Source organism: Miniopterus schreibersii, assembly GCF_964146895.1.
Source record: "Miniopterus schreibersii genome assembly, chromosome: 11".
Taxonomy (NCBI): Eukaryota; Metazoa; Chordata; class Mammalia; order Chiroptera; family Miniopteridae; genus Miniopterus; species Miniopterus schreibersii.
In genome coordinates this window covers 40,699,933-40,714,030 of record NC_138111.1, presented here as the reverse complement: position 1 = coordinate 40,714,030, position 14,098 = coordinate 40,699,933, and the positions used below count along the sequence as shown (strand labels likewise).

The 14,098-nt window shown below is 46.6% G+C and overlaps 1 protein-coding gene and 1 long non-coding RNA gene across 4 annotated transcripts in view; one reads left to right on the top strand and one right to left on the bottom strand.

Moving 5' to 3' along the window:
- LOC308564147 overlaps positions 1-9,234 on the bottom strand; it is a 55,494-nt gene extending 46,260 nt beyond the window's left edge. Inside the window, exon 1 of the long non-coding RNA XR_013999899.1 lies at positions 9,126-9,234. This is a non-coding gene — a long non-coding RNA (uncharacterized lncRNA). The remainder of the gene's footprint in view (positions 1-9,125) is intronic.
- A 611-nt stretch (positions 9,235-9,845) lies between these two features.
- The window catches only part of FXN (frataxin), a 36,666-nt gene continuing 32,413 nt past the window's right edge, over positions 9,846-14,098 (top strand). For all 3 annotated transcript variants that reach the window (XM_081151918.1, XM_081151917.1, XM_081151919.1), the window contains exons 1-2: positions 9,846-10,118; positions 11,320-11,417. In XM_081151918.1, coding sequence (XP_081008044.1) covers positions 9,939-10,118; positions 11,320-11,417 — 278 coding nt within the window. In that variant the 5' untranslated portion in view covers positions 9,846-9,938. The remainder of the gene's footprint in view (positions 10,119-11,319; positions 11,418-14,098) is intronic.

The window sequence follows — 14,098 nt, the reverse complement described above, 5'->3', positions numbered from 1 at the left end:
CTGCAGCACTATTCACAATAGCCAAGATATGGAAACAGCCTAAACATCCACTGACAGGTGAAGAAAATGTGTCGTGCACACAATGGAACATTTACATCTTTAAAAAGAAGGAAATCCTGCCATATGCAACAACATGGTGTACCTAAAGGGCATTATGCCAAGTTTAACAAATCAGTCACAGAAGGTCAAATACAGCATGACTCCACTTATATGAGGCATCTACAATAGTCAAACTCATAGAAAGTAGAATGGTGGTTGCCAGGGACTGGGGAGGAGGGAGAAATGGGGAGTTGCTGTTCAGTGGGGATACAGTATAGATTCCGTTATGAAAAATAAATAAGCACTACTGTACTACTATTACTTAAAGTGGGTCAAGAGAGTAAATCTCATGTTCTTGCAGTTTAAAAAAAAAAAAAATCTCACCCTAGCGGGTTTTGCTCAGTGGTTAGAGCATCGGCCCTTGGACTGAAGGGTCCCAGGTTCGATTCTGGCCAAGGGCACATACCTCGGTTGCAGGCTGGATCCCTGGCCCCAGTCACGGTGTGTACAGGAGGCAAATGATCAATGTGTCTCTCTCACATTGATGTTTCTCTCTCTCTCTCCCTTCCACTCTCTCTAAAAAGCAATGGAAAGAATATCCTCGAGTAAGGATTAAAAAAAAAAAGAAAAATCTCTCTCCTCCACAAGACTATGGAGCTCCAAGAGAACATGTTCTTTATCATTCTTGTTCACCACTATGTCATCAGCAACCACAGTGCCTGGATCTATAGCTCACTACGGATGGATGGATGGATGGATGGATGGATGGATGGATGGATGGATGGATGGAGAGACAAATGAGGCAAACATAAAACTGGAAGAAAGAACCTAAGTGAGATGGAAGAATTGGAGACTGTAATCAGAAAGCAGGATCCTGTAGCTGAAGATATTTGAGGAAGAACAATTTAAGCTGACAGTCAAGTCCAGAGTAGAAACATAGGTATCAGTTGGGGTCCCAGCCTAAAAAACAAAACCTCGGCCAGGTAATTCACAGAGAAAATTTAATACAAGGAATTAATTGCAAAAGTGATAAAAGAGCTGAAAGAGCTACCAGGGGAAATGAGACAACCTTAAGATTAGAAAATGCAGAAAGTTGACTTGCCACAATGACAAGCAGATGGACACAAGGAGAAAATGTGTTGCCTGAGCCCAGAAACACAGGCTGAACCACGGTGGCCTGCACAAAGAGAGGTGGAACCACAGAGAAAACCCAGTCACTGCTAGAGATGCTGCCTACAAGGATGAGACAGGTGGGAAGAAGGGTAGGAACTTCCTGGCTTCTCTCTTCCACCTACCCTCCAATTTCCCACACACGCCTTTCATTGGTTGAATTTTATTATGAAGCTAATTGTCAATGGAGGTTGGGAAATATGATTTATAGAGATTAGCTCTCCTGCAACAGAGAAAAACAGGCCAGGAACAGAAAATGGTTCTCATAGCAAATAGGCCAATCAGCAGCCCAACATGGACAGGCTTGTGGAAGTTGCATGAGAAGGGCAGCAGAAAGAAAATTCCAGGAACTACGAAACTGGAGTGTGTGGCAGACAGAACATCCCTATGAATATTGGGACCACCATTTGATACTCAAGGGGTGAAAAATGGGAGAACTGTGGCCTGGGGCCAAGGAAATCAATGAATGTAACTGTTTAGGAATGACTTGGAGGACAAGAGATAAAATGAGAAAGGAAAAGGGTGTCAGTGTTTTGTCAAAAGCCTGGTTTGGGAAGAGCACAGGAAAGGTAGAATAGCATGACAGCTTAAAGACCCAAGTGTGAGTCCCAGCTCAGGCACTTACTAGTTGGAGGATTTGGGAAAGTGAATTGGCCTCTGAGCCTTGGTCTGTTAAATGGGGATAATGATAACCCTCAGTATGGCTGTAAGAATTAAATGAGATAGTACACATGAAGCACTTAACACAGTTCCTAGTGATTGTAGTCACGGCAGAGAGCACAGTCAGTCTACCGTCTCAACCTCAGAGCACTGAAAAAAAGGCTTTCTCTGTGGTTCTGGCTCAGGGTCTTGTGGGGTTGTAGCCTGTTCGCAAGACTCATTTCCTCGCTGGCTTTTGATTGGATACTTCAGCTCCTCACCATGTGGGCCTCTCCATAGGCCGCCAGAAGGTCCTCACAGCCTGGCAATCAGCTTCCCCCAGAGTGAACCATCTGAGAGAAAGCCCAAGAAGGAAGCCAGTTTCCTGAAACCTAATCTCAGATGTGGCCTACTATCACTTTTGCCACATTCCATTGGTCACACAGACCAACCCTGGTGCAATGTGGGAGGGGACTACACACAGGTATGAGTACCAGGGGTGTGGCCATTTGGGGCTGGCTACTAAACTTCCTCTCCCTCTTCCATGCTTTGTTTTTCTCCGTATCACCTATCACCAACTAACATTATTTAACTTATTTTGTTGATCCTCAGTCTCCCAATAGAATGTGAGAAGGGATTTTTTTTTCTGCCTGTTTTGTTCTCTGTTGTATCATCAGCACCTAGATCACTGCCTGGCACAGAGTAGGGCTTCACTAAGTGTTTGTTAAATGGAGACTAATGACCCACCCAGCTGCACCTTTTCTATAAGAAATGCAACAGAGTTCCCACTCAGAATAGCACAGCTCGTAAGTACCAACCCCACTTTTAAAAAAATTCTTGTACTTGATTCTCAAAACCCATGCGGAGATCAGGACAACATTTCTATCCCCCACTCTGTTCATGAGGAAACTGAAATCCAAGAAGGTTAGGGGTCTTCTTGCCCATGGTTAGCAAATGGTGCTGGTGGGTCTAGGACAGGTTCCCCTGCCCTTGCCCCATGCACCCTTCCAGGCATTTAGCATTACTGACAAGTCACAATCCACACAGAATAGTTCACTAACAGTTCATGTAGCTTCCCATAATGAATAGTTCATGTTGGTTCACAGGGCTTTCACTCAGGCTAGCCCTGCCCTGCTGAGATGAAAGGGGGAGCTGAGAGGCCCACAGCGAAGGCACAGGGGAGTGCTCTGACATGATTCTCCTCTGTCTGAGGGCAGGCTCCTTTCCCTCTGCAGGAGGTCCAGTCCAGAGCCTCAGGCCCAGGCTGCCTCACCTGGCGTTCTCATAGGCAGGAATGGGGAGCAATTGTCCCCACGGACAGAAGAGGGCTGAACCAGCTCCGAACAAAACCTATCCCCAATAAAAAGCAAAGTGCCACAAATTTAGCTTTAAAAAAAAAACCCCACTGTAACCCCTTTCAGAATCCCAGGGTCCACACACACACACACACACACACACACACACACACACAGGTGCCCCCTATTGGACAATGGAGTCCCAGGAAGGGATCTAGACTGGTCTTTAAGTGCTTTCCTAGGTAATCCCATTGTCTCCTTCAGGAAAGAGGTCCCGACACCATGGAAGTTCCTTTTCCCTCAACCCCTACCGAGGCATAAAGTATTTTAACAACACACATATAAATTCAGTTCTGTGGATGAACAAGCTCACCTCTGAAAATCAGCAGGATAGCAATGAAGATGCCAGTTACACTTTGATATGGAAGTCCCAACCCTACACCCTGACACTTGTGATTGCCTAAGGCAGAGGAGAGAAAGCAAGGTGGGCCCTGGGTCCTGACAGGAAGCAATGTAGGGGTTGACAACTGCCTCTGGTGATGGGGAGAAGAGAAAGCTGGCACACTGTGATGGCCAAAGGTAAAGGAAAGGTAACCCTGCCTCTTCTCTTCACCTAACTCTTGTAAAGACCACCCACTCCTCTGCCCTGCCCATAGTAGTGAGGGGAGGTCAGATCAGCTGCAGGGACCTGGCTTCTCAGTGATCTGAACCAGCCTGCAGTCCCCTGAAGCACAGACCTGGGTGTCTATGGTCCTCCTGTCAAAGTCGCCCCACGGTGCTATCCACCCTCCCTGGGCACAGGTGCATGAACATGCCTCTTAGTAAAAGGTAGCACTGGAGTTTGCTAATATCTGTGATTTGCACATATAGTTTCACTTAATCCTCAGGCAAACCTCTGAGGTAAAGTGTATTTGCTCAGATTTGCAGATGAAGAAACTGAAACTCAGGTGAAAAACTAGACCGAGGACACACAGCAAGGGGCAGAGCAGGGATCTGAACACCACTGACATTTAAATAAAACCTAGGAGTAAGGCAAAAATATGGCTTTGGATATTTAATTCAAAGTTATACTAAAAAAGTGGTTCTTAACTAGGGACAATCCCCCCTCCCCTCAAAGTACATTAGACAATGTCTGGAAACCTTTCTAATTGCCAAAACTGGATGGGGGAGCAGATACTATTGCCATCTAGTGGATAGAGGCCAGGGATGCTGCTGAACATCTTATGCATGTGACAGCCTCACAACAAAGAATTAAATTGTCCAGTCCATGCCCCAGCTGGGTGGCTCAGTTGGTTGGAGCATCGTTTCTTACACCAGAAGGTTATGGGTTCAATTCCAAGTCAGGGAACATATCTAGATTGAGTGTTCCATGCCAGTCTCAGGGAGTATGGGAGGTAAAAGATCAATGTTTCTCTCTCTCTCTTGCTCTGTAAGAATCAATATAAAAATATATCCTTGGCAGAGGGTTAAAAAAATAATACCTCAATTTTAAAAAAATTATCCAGTCCACAATGTCAATAGTGCCACTGTTAAGAAACTCGGTTCTAGGACAATGGGACTACGTTTGACTTATTACAAATTAGGCCTCAAGAATGTCAATTTGTAGAAAACTGGTAAAAATGCAAATGATTCTTGTCTAAGAAGGTTATAGTTATACAGGCCTGAAGGGCACTAACCAGTTGCATATCTAACTTAGCAATCTTATTCCAGAATTCTCATTATCACCGACTAGATAGATCGGTCTCTTCCATCCTCTTTGAAACCAGCTCTGCCTTCCTTCTGATTCCCTCCTACATTTCCCTATGGCTGTCATAACATAAAATACCACAGATTGGATGGCTTAAACCACAGAAATTTGTTTTCTTACAGTTCTGGAGGCTGGAAGTCCAGGATCAAGGTGTCTGCAGGGCTGGTTTCCTCTGAGACCTGTCTCCTTGCCTTGAAGTTGGCTGCCCTCTTGCTGCCTCCTCAAGTGGTCTTTTCTCTGTGCACATGCACCGCTGATGTCTCTTCCTCTTCTTATAAGGATACCAGTTATCCTTATAAGAAGGGTCCCAGCTTTATGACCCCATTTAACATCAATTACCTCTTTAAGTCCTGTCTCCAAATACAGTCACTTTCTGAAGTACTACTGGAGGTTAGGATTTTGTCATATGAATTTGGGGGGAGCACAATTCAGCCTATAACATCTCTGTAATTAATTCATTTTTGACACATGCTCAGCATATATTTGTATTGTGTATTTAACATTTTTTAAAATTATGCTTTGCAAATACATCTGTCTGAGTCCACAAAGTCTACCTGTTTCTACAAGAAAAATAACTCTCTAAAGTGCAATGTCAGGCATATCACATGCTTCTTTTCTCTTTTCCCCTCAACCAGTCTGTATTAAGAGTCTTGTACAGTGAGAGTCCTTTGCCTGAAGCTTTCTTAATCTGTCAGATCAAGGATGAAACACTATTGTACATGGCCCCAAGGGGCCCTGCAGGGAATCTTTCTCAGCAAACAAATCCAAACCTCTTTTTTTCTGGCCACCAAGTGTCAATAATTAGCACATTATTTAAATAATGCACATTGCATGTTTGTTGTCAAAAATATTTTGGAATTACTGACCGATTAATTTTACTATCTTATGAACTTAATCTATATTAAGGTCAAGATCATATATCAAATTGCATTCCAGAGCTGGGATTCATATTCTGGTTCCATAATCAATCTCCTGGGACACACTGCAATTTCTCATCCCTCATTATGGAAAAATTTGTCCTTAGCAAATGTCAGAGAAGAAAATCCCCAGCAATTTTTCGTATCAATCAATTCAAGCAAATATAATGGGCTTGCTTTTCCCCAGAGCTGAAGTCACCTCCTGGCAGGAAGTTAAATATTAGGCTCTGAGTCACAGCACTCAGATGAAACCCAGGGCCAGGCAAGAATGAGTGAAAATTTGGAGACTTAAGTTTTTATTATCTATGGCGAACTGGGATAGCACTCAGTTTTGGTATCCTAGCAAGTTTTCCCATCTCCCTTCATCTGGTAATATGCTCTGCCCCCCTGGTCCGACCAATCATGTTTTCCCTTAGCAACAGTGATTTCTCCAAGGGGTGGGCATATAATCACAGAGCCAATCAGAGCTCTTCCCTGGCACTGATCTACTGAAACAAGGGAAATTATTTTTTTAAGACTGTAGGGTAAGAGCATTGGACTAGAAATCAGGAGGCCTGGGTTCTAGTCCTATTTTGATCGTGGGCACGTCATTTAAACTCTCTGAACCTCCATTTCTTCATCTGAAATTAGGTGCAGGTCAGAGAGAATTATATTAGCAATTGCTCCCCCATCCCCACCACACACACACAAGTGCACACTTTCCTTTGGCCCAAAAAGAATGCATTTCTACAACAACTCTGGCTTTATTTTCCAGCAAGAGGAACACTTTACGGTGGGAAGTCAGAAGAAACGCTAGCCCAAAGCAGGCAGGGCTCCTTGGATGCTGCTACCACCTGGGCTGCTCTTTCCCCCCAACTCTTCCCAAGACCCTTTGGGAGAAGGCTCCTCTAGCTGTCATCTCACTCCTCAAATTTTGACATGCTCTCAGGTGGAAGAACTGCAGTGACACCGTCAGACATTGTGCCGTATCAAGTAAACTCACTAGTAAACAGGCACAGTTGGAGGGCATCTGCCGTATAATTTTAGAAACCTGCTGGAGCTAGATTAAATTAAGCTGACAACCAGACCAAGTTATCAGGGTAGGCCATTCTCATTTCCTCATCTAATCAAAACTCAGCCAGATAATTCCAGTTCCTGCATGACAGAGAATTTAAGAGAAAGTATCTAGACTACAAGAGATCTTAGAATGTAAGTTCCATGAGAGCACAGCTTTGTGTTTATTTTGTTCATCACCACACCTTCCGCATTAGAACCATGTGCAGGCTCTCAATAAATATTTGGCTGAATAAATTCCGACAGCCCGAGAGTTGCAGTGATTACCCCAAGTTTGCCCACACCGGGTCAGAGTTGAGCCCAAACCTCAGGGACAGAGAAAGCAAAGAAAATTATAGAGGTCTTACTATATGCCAGGTATTATTACCAGAAAAAGTATACATTATTTTACTTAATTGTTACAACACTATGTGGTAGGTACCACTATTATCCCCATTCTACAGATTAAGCTTATCTAGCAGGTCACAGAGCAGGGTTATTCATCCATTCACTCATTTGGCAAATAGTTACTGAGCATCTGCTATTTACCCAGCACCATGTCTAGCACTGGGGATACAACGGTGAACAGGACAGACACAGAGCTTATGTTCTAGTGTGGGAGACATGGGGTTAGCAAGTAAAACACAAACAATAGAGTTGTCCGTTAGAATACATGCTGTGAAGGAAATCAATGGAGAGGAAACAGGAGTAGAGGGAGAGGTCTCCCTTAGGTACGGCAGTCAGAGAAGGGCTCTTTAAGAAGGGAACATGCAGACTGAAGCCTGAAGGATGAGAAGACCCCGCCGTGATGAGCTGGAGGAAATGTGTTCTAGAAAAAAGAACAAGTGAAAGCCCTAAGGGACAGAAGGATCTGGCTAGTTGAACAACTAGAAATTGTGGCAAGAATACATGGAACTATGAGGAAAGGGTACAGTACGAGTGAGAAGGGGTAAGCAGAGGTCACATCTCTTCCTCCAAGAAAAATAATATATATTTTTATAATATATAAACTTAATAGATTCTTTTCTTGGGAAAGAGGTCATTTTATATAATTTACATATAACATATATGAGCTAAGTATATTATATATGAGATCATTATATGTATTCTTGGGGAAAGAGATAATTATATATGAGATATGAGATAATTACACATATAAATAATACATATATTCTTGGGAAAAGACAATTCTGGGAACTGAAGATAATTTTTTTTAAAAACTGTAGAATCTTTAGAAACAGTACAAAACAAAAATAAAATGCTATGAAAAAGAAATGGAGAAAAATCACAGGAAAAAAACTTCGGGGAATTAAAAAAATGACTGGTAAATTTTTAAAGAACTCAATAAAAGGATTGGTACATAAGTCAGTGAAATCTCACAGAAAGAACAAAAAAATAAAAAAGCTTTTTAAAATAGGAAAGACAAGGTCCACTCTCTGATTAAATGTGTTTCCAGAAAGAAGAAATGGGAGGTGAGGGGGAGATGGAGGTAGGAAATTATAAACAACAAAAATAAAAAGGGATTCTCCAGGCCCAGCTGCAGTGGCTCAGTCGATTGAGCATTACCCCTGCACCAAAAGGTGGCCGGTTTGACTGCTGGTCAGTTCCCAGTTGGGAACCTGCCCGGGTTGCAGGTGTCTGAAGATATTACTTGCTGAGATGCCATAGACTGAAGAAATTTCATATTTTGGGGTAAGATTTTTAAAATCCATTCGTTGAAAGCTTTGAGACTCCAAGTAAAATGCAAAAAAATATCTCAAGGCAAACGTTGCTCTGTAAACCATCACTGGCCAGTAGCAGTCCACACTATTTGTAGGTAGTGAGCCACAAGACAAAAAAGTCACTACTAGTGAAGAGGTAGGAGACTAACAAAGAATATCGTTCACTTTTTCTTTCTCTCACTTACTCATCAACAGAGTATCCATTACGTGTCAGAAATACTAGCTAAATAAAAAAACTTAAATTACCTTGCAGGCTGTGGAAACACAGAGGGTGCCTAAGACACATTTGTGGGGTAGAGAGGTTGGTTTCAGAAAAGACTGGAGGAGGTCATACCTGACTTCAGAGTTATTAGAGGATGGGAAGAGACAGCTTCGTGTTGCTACTGTTATGACTGTGTAACCGGTTCCCCAAACACATACAGTACTGGCTTAAACTCAAGCCAACATCTTTTATGCTCACAGATTCGGGGGGTCTGGGATCTAGACACGGCGCAGCAGGGACAGTCTGTGTTCCATGGTGTCTGTGGCCTCAGCTGTAAAACTCTAAGGCTAGGACTGGACTCACCTGAAGACCAGTTCACTCACATCTAGTGGTAGATGCTGACCGCTGGCTAGAGGCTTCAGCTCTTGTGTCGTCTCTCTGCATGGGTAGTTGGCATTTCCTCAAAATACAATGACTGGTCCCCAGAGTAAGAATCCCCCAGAAAAGGAGAATCCCACCCCCCCAAAACTATATCCTTTTTATAACCTGGAGTTCGTATTCCTTTGCAATATACAACTTAAGTAAAAATTTCTTTTAAAATGTATTAACAACTTAATATTGCACACTTATTGTGGCCCAGGGCCTGTCCAACAAAACGTTGCATGGATTAATTCCTTTTATCCTTACAACCCTATGCAGTAGAAACTTTTATAAATCCCCTTTTACGGATGAAGCACAGAGGTTAATTAACGTGCACACGGGTCACACAGCTAGCAAGTGTGCAGTGCAGGACTTGAACCCGGCAGCCCATGTCCTGTGCGCACACTCCTCACTGCTGTAACCTAGACTGGCTGCCACCCTGCCCAGCTCCCAGCAAGCTCCCAATCCCTCCTGCCTAGAATGTCTGCAGCCGTGGGACACTAGGCGAAGGTCCCTGCGGCCAGGAACCTCGGTTCGTCACTCATTATGTTGTCCAAGAGGGCCTCTCCATTTTTGTTAAATACACGAAAAGTGCCAAGCTGGGAAGCTCTCCCTGAGGCCTAACCTCTGACCTTTCACACAGCCTACAGAAAAGCCCTCGAGCGCAGCGCCGAGCCGCCGCTCCTGCAGCCCGCGGCCACTAGGTGTCGCCGCGGCGCCCCCGGGCGGGACGGCGGGAGGGCGGAGCGGCGGCAGATGGCGGGGATCATGTGGGCGGTCGGACGCCGCTCGGCCGCAGGCCTCCTGTCCCGCTCGGCGCTCCCGGGCTCGCCTCAGACCCAAGTTGCGGCCCCGCGGCGGGCGAAGAACGTCCCACTCAGCGGCCGGCGACACCTGCGCGCCGGGACGGCCGCGGCCTGCGGGCCCAGCCTTGCGGTGAGTACCCGCGGGCCGCCGCCGGGCCCGCGCCGGCGCAGGGAGACCGCGCACGCCGCCGACGCTCTGCGCACGCGCGCACCCCGCTCCCACGGGGGGCGCTGGGCGGGGGCTGAGCGGGTCCGACCGCGCGGGCTGAGAACAAAGCCCCGCGGACGGGGACAGTCTCCAGGCTGCCGCGGCTGCAACCGTGGTCGTCACGGCTGCTCCGACTTCTCCTTCAGAGCAGCCCTTTAAACATGCCGCCTGCGCCCTGCACCCCAGGTCCTCTGCTCACCTCGCAGCCCCGCGCCCTCCGCCTTCTTTCCCCCCAAGAGCAGGATGGCTCACGGGCCCGACTCACAGCCGCCAACCCCTTCACTTGGTGGCAACCAACCCCTTAAAGCCCCTTGGTGCCTTCCCAGGAGGCAGGCCAGCGGAGGGCCTCGCAGGGAGGCCCGCACCCCCCGCGCCCCTCCCGCGCCGTCTCCGCCTTTCCCCGGGCACAGGTCCGCGCCCTGCGCGCTGGGTGCTGCCTCCGCGGGGCCCCTCTTAGCTCTCTGCTCGCTGCCGCCCCACCCCGTTATTTTCTCCATCTCTCCAGCTGGTCAGTAGGGCCGGACGGAATCCACGCAGTTGATGTATTGAAAGAAATCAACGGGTCACGTTGTCCCCTGCAGATCTTATTAATTAATCAGATCTGTGAAGACAGCTGTCTGCAGCCAGAACCTCTCTTCTGGGCCGCAGCCGACTTCTGCCTCTCGCTGTCGGGTGTTGCTCGTTTTAGTCGAATGCCCCGAGCGTCACTGATGCTTGCGGGTCACCTGTGCGGGCAGCCGGATGGAGCGTTGCTGCCGGTAGAACGCCTGTGATGATGGGCTTGTTCTCTGTCTGTCCCACAAACCTCACGAGACCGCCGGGCTCTCGAAATGTGGCCGATGCGACTAAGGGACTGACTTTTTAGACTTGACTTTACTGCAATACAACTACATTTAAATGTGGCTGGTGGCTGGTGGCTACCATCCTGGACGGCGCGGGCACAGAGAGAGGCTGGGAGAACTCAGTGTAATTCATTAAAAGAAGGTGAAAAAAATTCCTAAGAAATACTCCTGGAAAACTCTACCATGGTTACTCTTGAATGTAGAAGTGGTGATATCTAAACTTTCATTAATGGACCGTAATATACTGAGAAAAGGTAATGTTCTTAACTTTTGGCTTGTAGGGTTTGAGCCTTCACAGCCTCAACCAGATGCTGAATGTCAAAAAGCAGAATGTCTGTTTGATGAACTTGAGGACAACGGGAACTTTGGGCAACCCAGGGTAAGATAAACACCTTCCATATCAGATCTCTCTCTCTCTCACTTTCACTACCCCCCCCAACATCTATACATGTACACACACTTCTATTATCTTTTGTTTCCTTTTCTCTTACCTTTAAAATAAAAAAGACCATCATCCCATATTGAACCTGTGTTCTCCCTCAGCAGCATCACTCAAACACCTCTCTACATCACTACCTACCACATTATTTTTAATGAAATCATATTAAATCTTATGAATGTACGTACCATAATTCATTGAACCCATCCCCTGTTGTTGGACATTTAGGTTGTTTCCAGAGTTTTATTATTAATCTCTTTGATGTCTTAATAATTAGGGTAGGGCAACCTTCTGTAGCAAATAGGCCCAAACTGTAATGGCTCAGACCAGGAGGGGTTAGTGTCCCTCTCTCTGGACAGTCCAGGCCACGCCTCTGTGAAATGATTCAGGGAGCCAGGCTCCTTCCGCCTTCCTGTCACCTGTCAGTACTTCACTGTGCTCTGCGTGGTCAAGGTCAGGTCACCCTGTCCAGGTTCTGTTCCACAGAAAGGGACAAGAGCATGGAAGGCCTGGAAGTAGCACTTGCCCCTCACTCACATTTTAGTGGGAAGGAGTTGGTCATATGGCTCCAGCTAGCTGCAGAGAAGGCTGAGAAATGTGGTCTAGAGGGTACCCTGGAAGAAGGAGGTGATGGGCTCTGGTGGAAAGCTGCTAGGCACTGCTCCAGTCTATCCTCTGCTACTGATACCTGCATGGACCCTCCTTCTACCCACCACACACGCTGCCTCCATCCCCAAGGCTGCAGCCACAGCCCACATGGTCACTCATTCACTGTCTCTCAGGCCTAGAAATGACTCCTCTGACTCACACACACACACGGAGTGGGGCAAGAGAACTACTATCACAACTCCCACTCAGAAAAGAGATGTGTCCTGGCCTGTGGTAGTGATGGAGTCCCCCTGGGCAGCACTGGGACAGCTGGCAGAGGGGGAGATTTCCTCCATGAAACCCCAGTTCTGCCCCCTGGGAGCCTCTTTATCTGTTACCCACCTTGGCCGAAGGGGAGGCAGGCAGTGGGGAGGGTGTCCTCCTTGGGGCCTGGCAGCCTTTGCTGCCTACTTCCTGCTGATAGCAGTTTGGGCTTTCAAAGGCTCTCATGCCTTTAAGGCCTCAGTAGGCTCTTGTAGGCTAGGCTCACTTTTCTCTGATAACAGGATTTTCTCAAATACCTAGGTGGCTTCTGAGCTCTTTACTCCCAGTCAGTCCTGTGGCCAGTAGCCACATACAGATTTCTTCCATAGATGGAAGCCCGGGCTGCCTTATTTTCTGCATCTTCACCCCATGCTCAGCTCTCTCAATCTGTTTTTGCATCAGGATTGGATCCTCTTTTGTGGCTTAATGAGAGGCCTTTGTTATTCAGAGCCTTATATTCTCCTTTTGCTTTTCCATCTGCCTGCAGCCTTTAATCCCCAAATGCTTCGTTTCATTCCATTGGCCTGCAGATGTGCCAGTTCTCTCCCGGCTCACCTTTTTCATGTCGCACCAACTAACAGCAAGGAGCCATCATACACAAACACTCTAACCGTCCCCACAGGCTTGGTAACCACGCTATGGGCCTTCCAGGTTATCACAGGCAGCAGGTTGACAGGGCCTCGCGAGTACCCAGCCTGCTGTGTCAGTTGGCCCCTTCACACAGCCTCTGAGCCAGTGCTGCGTGCTGCCTATATTAGGTTTTTGCTTTGGTGGCACCATTTCCGGCTCCTCCCCGCACAGACTCTCCTCTGCTGTCCCCTTACCCCTGCAGGTGGTCCTCTGAGGTTCGGTGGGGCCCTCGTAGGATGCCCCAAGTCCAGTTCCCTTCTTCAGGGTCTACTTCTGGCCTCTGGGAAGCGCATCTTTGTCCTTTGTCCTGCCATGAGTAGGAGACAGCCCACTTCTGCTATGGCCCAACTGGCTGCTGTCAGGTAGCACCTGCCAAGCTCTTGACTTTGGATTTTATACCTGAATCAGGTGTATCTTTATGTTCCCACATTCCTCAGGACACATGTCAGCCTCTTCTGCAGGTTCTCTCCAACACACCCAACGAGGCCACCACTCTCTTTAAAGAACAGCTCCTCACCATCTCCTAATCAGTCCTGTAATCTTCCCCACATCTTACCCTTGAGGCGGGTGATGGGCTGAATGGTGGGTGGTCATATGGCAGATCTTTATGTCTTGCATGAATTAGCTAGCAGCCACTGGTGTCTTACCTTAGGCCTCCTGGAAACTCTCAGATGATGGGGTTGTCTGGGATACATCCTGTAACCTGCACATATATCCTCATAGGGGCACAAAAGTTCATATAAGAATGTTTATTCGAGCAGAATTTTTATTGTTATAATTCACATACCATAAAATTTACCATTTAAAACAATGTACCATTTGTGGTTTTGAGAATATTCACAAGGTTGTGCATCTTTCCCCACTAACTCCAGAACACTTCTATCGTTCCACCAAGAAACAACGTGCCCATGAATAATCATTCCCCATTCCTTCCTTCCCCAAACCCCTCGCAATCACTAATCTACTTTCTGCCTCTATGGATTTATAGCAATTTCTTAAAATTGAAAAACAGGAATGTCTCCAAGTCACAACTGTTGATAAATTTTCAAAAATTGAACGTAGTATGTAACTCAAAAATA